Source organism: Eurypyga helias, unplaced genomic scaffold, assembly GCF_000690775.1.
Source record: "Eurypyga helias isolate BGI_N326 unplaced genomic scaffold, ASM69077v1 scaffold8450, whole genome shotgun sequence".
In the NCBI taxonomy this organism is placed as follows: Eukaryota; Metazoa; Chordata; class Aves; order Eurypygiformes; family Eurypygidae; genus Eurypyga; species Eurypyga helias.
In genome coordinates, this window is record NW_010226223.1 from 15,310 (window position 1) to 22,321 (window position 7,012).

A 7,012-nucleotide genomic window follows, 5' to 3' on the forward strand; every position below is an offset into this window, starting at 1 on the left:
AAGCCTGTAGCACTGCCTGGGGTTGTTGTGACATAAATGCAGGACCCGGCACTTGGCCTTGTTGAACCTCATACATTTTACCTCAGCCTGCATTTAGGTTACAACTCAGCAGGGCTCTCCTACCCTCGGGCAGATCAACACTTCCACCCAGCTTAGTGCCATCTGCAAACTTACTGAGGGAGCACTCAATCCCCTCATCCCAATCATTGATAAATATGTTAAACAAGACTGGCCCCAACACTGAGCCCTGGGGGACACCACTTGTGACCGGCCACCAACCAGACTTCACTCCATTTACCACAACCCTCTGTGCTCTGCCCTCCAGCCAGTTTTTAACCCAGTGAAGAGTACATTGGTCCTAGTCATGAGCCACCAGGTAGACAACATTCACAGCCTTTCCCTCATCCACTAGGTGGGTGACCCAGTCATAGAAGGAGATCAGGTTGGTCAAGCAGGACCTTCCCTTCATGAACCCAAATCAGAAAAGCAGAGGAGAGAAGGAAAATGCTATGAGGGGTCTCTGTCCAAAGACTGGGAGAGTGCCCGAAATGCTGTCCTGCATGAACACGTCTGACAGGAGATGACTGAGTGATGGCCACTGGTGATCTGCAGTGAGGGTGCTGCCTAGGTGACAGTCTCCAGCCCTGACCAAGGCCTGTCATGCTCACCCTGCTTCCTAGGGCACCTTGGCCTCCCTGACGGCATTTTGCAGATGCTGGAAAGCTCACAGCTGCCCCTCAATTTCAACTCGTGGGACTGTTTTTTCCCCCTCAGCCTCCACACCTCTCCTCCACTACCTCTCCTGTTCTCTGTTGCCCTTTGGCAGCTTTTCCTCAGATGCCATTCTTCTCCTGAAGCCTGGCTGAGCCCACCTGACCACTGCCCGTCTACACAGTGTCTGCCAAACCCCTGGTTTGAAAGGAGCGCTGAAATATTCTGAAAATTAGATACCATTAACGCAGGGGAAAGTTCACACAGGCTCAGGGTAGACGCAATGGCTGTGCTTGCTTTTCACTGAGTTACTCTCTACTCTCTCTTCTCTCTGCAGTCAGTTGTCATCTCCTTCCAAGGTAGGTGACAGACAAATTGTGTCCCTAAAGTGCTTCTTTCTTTCTGTTGGCTGTCAGACCAACACTTAACCCATTTCCCAGCCACAGCTCAGCAGCTTACCATAGTGGAAATTCCTGAGGCGTTTGTAACACAAGACCATTAGAGAAAATATCAGCTAAGGGTTAAACATAATTATACAACTGCAGTAAACCAATACATCATTAAAGCCCACTAATTCATTAAAAACAAGGCCTGCACCTTGCAGGCTGTTTGAATTCTCTGGATTTTCATAGAACCATAGAATGGTTTGGGTTGGAAGGAACCTTAAAGACCATCTAGTTCCAACCTCCCTGCCATGGACAGGAACACCTTCCACTAGACCAGGTTGCTCAAAGCCTCATCCAGCCTGACCTTGAACACTTCCAGGGATGGGGCATCCACAGCTTCTCTGGGCAACCTGTTCCACTGCTTCACCACCCTCTCCGGGAAGAACTTTTTCCTGATATCTAATCTAAACCTCCCCACTTTCAATTTAACCCCATTCCCCCTTGTCCTGTCACTACAGGCCCTTGTAAAAAGCCCCTCCCCAGCTTCCTTGTAGCCCCTTCAGGTACTGGAAGGTGCTATAAGGTCTCCCCGGAGCCTTCTCTTCTCCAGGCTGAACAAGCCCAACTCTCTCAGCCTGTCCCCATAGCAGAGGTGCTCCAGCCCTCTGAGCATCTTGGTGGCCTCCACTGGACTCGCTCCAACCGGTCTATATCCTTCTGATGTTGAGGGCTCCACAGCTGGACGCAGCACTCCAGGTGGGGTCTCACAAGAGCAGAGTAGAGGGGGAGAATCCCCTCCCTCAACCAGCTGCCCACAGCATGTATGATTTTGTATCATACATGCATTAATAGTATCTACCTCGGTAGCTGTTTCAAGGATCAATTGCAGTACACGTAGCTTTTCAGCTGGCTGGTATAATTTAGCAGCAAGATCTTGCGTGAAATACTTAGAATGCTTTACATAAAGACAGAGGGTACAACATATGACTAACGCAATATTAAAACGTTTCTTTTAAAGAAATACACGTTACCCCTTCTTTCCTGTGCTGCAGTCAGAGTGGGTGGGGCTCAGTAGATTCCTACTTTCGGGTGTGAAATTCATCTCACAGACTGAGCCACCTTAATGTAGGCGTGTGCAAAGGTGCACATATATCCTACAACAGTCAATGCATATCTAGGGCTTCGTGCAACTAAGCACTAGGTGCCTCACACCCCTTAAGGTGCTATAGGTACTGGAGGTACCGGACGTACCTACATGGAGATGGAAGATGTAACTCTCACCTTTCAGGAGGGGCCATCGAAGGTAAGGGAGCTAAAATGGCACAGCACACCTAAAATTTAAATAACTCACTTGCACCCTCCCCCTTCATAGCACAGGCTGATGACTTCCATCATGTCCTAAGTTAAAAGACCTCAGCTGACAACAAGAAATGAGGAAATATTAGTTCACTTTACAACACAACATACACAATGGGTATATTTCCTGAAATGAGATAATCCTTCCAATAACATCTTTCTGACGTTTCCATAAGGCCAGCTATCCTGACATTACATGTGATAGATGTCTCCAAGACCTCAGCTTTTCAGTGTTTTCTGGGATCCTTGCTAAAATCACTGATGTTGGTTTTGTGAACTCATTTTTGAACCTATCCTAATTTTAATAATTTTTCAGGTTCTTTGATCTAGGTCAATGTTTGATTCCAGCTAATTAAATTTTGATTGTAGGGGATGTGTAAGTAGTGCTGCACAGTACTCTGTAGTAAGCCTCTGAGTATGCATCACTCAGATGTCTAACAGAGACTTTGACTCCAAGGACAGCAGATTTGTTGTTCACATCAATTTTCTACCCCATGTTATCAACCTATAGTGAAATCACAGCCTCCTGATCTGCTGTGTTTGGAGGATGATTTGATTGATTGCGTAATTTGGATATACTTCTGCTGCATGAGAATGCATGGTGTAAATATGCCCTCAGAGGCAAATACAATTTCTCACAGCCACTCATAAATAATTCATGTTTCCTTCCTTTTCGAAAATGAAATGGAGAAAACCAACACTTTGAATAAAAGTATATCCTGGGACATTACTGGAGCAGAATATGCGATCGATTTTTCAGTTTAAAATTATTTAAGATTTTTATAAGCAAGAAAGTGAGAACAAAAGTGGGAGAAATACGCAAATATTTAACAAGAAAATAGTAAAAATTAAGATTTGTCTTTTGTTTGTAGGATGAGCCCAAAAAGAATCCTCCTGTAAAAGTAAGTATTCTTATCCTGTACAAATTTGTGGTTTTGTCCACTTAAGCATATAAATGCTATTATGTAGAATATAGTTACTTCTAGAACTATAGTTTTTGTAACAATATAGCAATGAGAATTCAGGAAAACATGGTCCTGTGGTATCTTTACATGTAAACTGAATATTTCCTTTTTGGATAGGGCAGCTTACACTAGGCAGAATTTTCCATGCATTTCATAAGACTTGATACTTTTGATTTATCGCACAAACAGATTGTGATTTTAAGACAGATGTGACATTTTGCTTAATACAAATTTTCTTCCTCATATCTGTTGGTGGAAAATAAATTCCACTGAGTTTCAGGACAGTTAGACAAAGGGAATCTTCAAAACCTGTGGAAATTAACACACACTGTCAGTCTTCCCCTTTCAACTGTGTGGTCCTCTCAGCCCTGGAAGCACCTTTGACTTGGTGGATTCCAGACATATCTGTTATAGGATTGTCTCAAAAACATTAAGTCTGTTTGGCAAAGACAGACACCATCCAGGGAATATTCTTTGCATGATTAACGCCCATAAATTCTCAAGGTGAATTTACAGAGTGGTTCTTCAGTTTCAGCTTTCCGTCCTTCTGGGCTTTTTAGGATCCATAAACAAGGACACGAAAAAGGTGTCCTTAAAGTCTAATACATTAAAGACACAATGAACTTCAAAATCCAACTTTAAACTTAAAAAAACCAGAAAGTCTCAGAGGCAGGATGAACTAATTTATCACTGATTTAAATTTGTGGAGAAGAACATTTAACTACTACATACCTAAAAAGCATACAAATTAGTTTTCTATAGAAACTGTATGAGGAAATGAAAACCAAATTTTATTAATATTTACCCATGAGATGAAATGCAGAGTCTGATTGCTTTGTTTTTAGGTAAGAACTGAGAGATACAAATACCAAAATTACAATGAGAAAAACATATACATTCTGAGAATCAGAGCCCGTGGAAACGCTTGCTTCGTAAGCTCAAACTGGGGGGAATGGAGTGAACACGTTGAGTTTGGTAAGACTGTGAAATGTTATTTTAATACAGATGTTTTTTTCTCAGTATTACCAAGTTTGCCTCCCTTTCTTACATTCACAGATACAAATAAAGTCTTAATGCTTACCCACTGACATGGAAGAAACTAGGTGGAAATGATTCATGTAGAGGACAGGCTCCAGTACTGTGGCAGTGGAGGCCGTTGCTTAGTTGGGATTGCGAAGGCAGCAGTTTCTCAGATGCCAGGGCTACAGGAACAGGCTGAGGTAGACCCAGTCATGTCTCCAGTGCAGAGTGATGGGGCTGCCTTTCAGTTCTTCAGGTTTTTCCTAAGAGTATCATCCCTTTCCTTCCCCATCTTCCTTTCCACCTTTTCCTCAACACGCTTTCACTGCTTTTACTGTTACTCATTCTGTGAGTCTGTTTCTCCTCCTTTTCTGGATATATTTTTTTAAATTATCAACAGTTTAAAAGTTTGAAACTGTTTAAAATGTGTCAAGCATACCTGAACTTTTAGACAAGGTTTTGTAATACGTCAGGTTCACAAAATCACAGACTGGCTTGGGTTGGAAGGGGCCTTTAAGGTGATCTAGTTCCAACCCCCCTGCCATGGGCAGGGACACCTTCCACTAGACCAGGTTGCTCAAAGCCTCATCTCTGGGCAACCTGTTCCAGTGCCTCACCACCCTCTCTGTGAAGAATTTCTTCCTTTTATCTAATCTAAACTTACCCTCTTTCAATTTAAACCCATTACCCCTTGTCCTGTCACTACAGGCCCTTGTAAAAAGTCCCCCCCAGCTCCCTTGTAGGCCCCTTCACGTACTGGAGTTGAAGTCCGTCAGATTATTTAAAAAAAAAAAAAAAAAAAAAAAAAAAAAAAAAAAAGAGAGGTGAAATTTGCATTCTTAGAGTCACAAAGTCAGCTTTTTGGCATGCTAAGATATTTTTCCCTCTTGGATGTTTCAGGTGAAGGGAAAGATCACTCTATTTTTGTGATTCTATTTCTGATAGCACTTGGAACAATCGCAGTGACCCTGCTCCAATATTTTCTTTTCAAAAGGTAAATCAATGTTATTGATGTAGAAACTATTAATACAGTATTATTTCTGTGAAACACGTTCCTTCCATCTCCTACCTACTGACTTAAACGATCTGATTATCAATGTCACTGAGTATTATTCCCAGTATTGTTGTGGATGGCACTTTGGCATGCAAAATCACTAGAAGTGAAGAATCGGGAAAGACTGTTCAAGTTAGTAAGTGGTTGATTCCACCAGATCCTGCAAAAACCTTTGCGTTCTTACTTTTGAGCGTTTAACACCCACATCACTTTGAAGCCATTGGCTTCATAGAGTACCAGACAAGAGGGAATCAGGACAAGCAAATGTGTCATTATTCTGATAAAACTTTTCACCTAGCGGTGGGAGAAAGTTATGTCATGGAATTTATTGAAAAATCATTGTTTAATAATGTATTTACTGTGATTCTCATCACAAAATAAGACTCATACAACCGTTAGCCAAGTGATAAGTGTAATAATAGTTACCCACCAGTCTACACTCAGAATATTTTCCTTCTCACTTAGTGGTTTGTAGAGCAATAGCTCTTCAATCCTGAAAGCAAAAAATGTCCTTAAGGCACAGCACCAAAATGTTTGTGTAAGTTCTGTTACCAGTAGTTTTAACTTCTTCACAATCTCATTTTGTACCCAAAGGTATTGCAGTTTCAAAAGCATATTTACTCCCATTCCAAAACCAAGAAACAAATTGAATGCATCGACTTACGAAGACATCCAGGTATGCTTTCTTTTCAACTCAAATTTGTTAACTGTATACCCCGACAGGCCAAAGACGAGAAGAACTGGCATATAAAGATAAGAGTTAAATTTGCTCCATTGAAAACTAACCTGCTCCTGTGCAAAGTATGCCGTTTGCAAACTAGAAATGCCCTATGCCAGTGTGGAGACTAGTGATTATGCACATGTATTTGCAGCTGTATTTAAAGACCAGAGTTACCGCTTTTTGCTGAGACTGGTAATTTCTATGTGCACAAGTTTCGCTAGGTTTCTGATCATACTTTGACAACAACCAAAATGAGAAAGCATTTTCAAGTATCGATGATAATAAAAAGTGAATTAAGTCTGACCTGTAGCAACACAAAAATACCGTTGCGTTGAATCACCAAAGCAGGGCTGCAAAGTCTCAGCAGCTTAACAAGCCTTCCTCTTTCTTTCAGCACAGCATTAGTTAGGACAGTTTCTGTGTTATGTGCAAAGTGTGTTAGGCCAATACTCTGTAGCATCCCTATGCAGTCTATCTTAATGTTTAATTATCCTTACCTTTAGAAAGCTTTATAATAGTCTATTCTACTGCCCTTAAAATGGATTACTTTTCCTTACTCCTCTCCTGTTTGCAGTATCTTACATACTTGCACAGTCAACAGCAAATAACTCTTCCAGTCTTTCTTTATACGTCATGACAACCAGGCTTCAACCCATTCACGTTTCTCCAATCTGGCCATTGGAAGAAGTGTCCGCATGGTGAGGAAATGCTCTGTATCAGCTGGTTAAAGCACAGAGGTATTTCAAGTCAGTAAGTCAGGCTAGTGGTTCATCGCCTACAGTGTTTCCATGGGCAACAC

The 7,012-nt window shown here is 41.8% G+C and overlaps 1 protein-coding gene across 1 annotated transcript in view; it reads left to right on the forward strand.

Moving 5' to 3' along the window:
• The window catches only part of LOC104510018 (granulocyte-macrophage colony-stimulating factor receptor subunit alpha-like), a 14,906-nt gene that overhangs the window by 5,799 nt on the left and 2,095 nt on the right, over nt 1-7,012 (forward strand). Inside the window, exons 7-12 of the mRNA XM_010152150.1 lie at nt 1,049-1,070; nt 2,327-2,400; nt 3,326-3,355; nt 4,264-4,393; nt 5,339-5,432; nt 6,087-6,168. Of these exons, the coding sequence (XP_010150452.1) occupies nt 1,049-1,070; nt 2,327-2,400; nt 3,326-3,355; nt 4,264-4,393; nt 5,339-5,432; nt 6,087-6,168 (432 nt within the window). The remainder of the gene's footprint in view (nt 1-1,048; nt 1,071-2,326; nt 2,401-3,325; nt 3,356-4,263; nt 4,394-5,338; nt 5,433-6,086; nt 6,169-7,012) is intronic.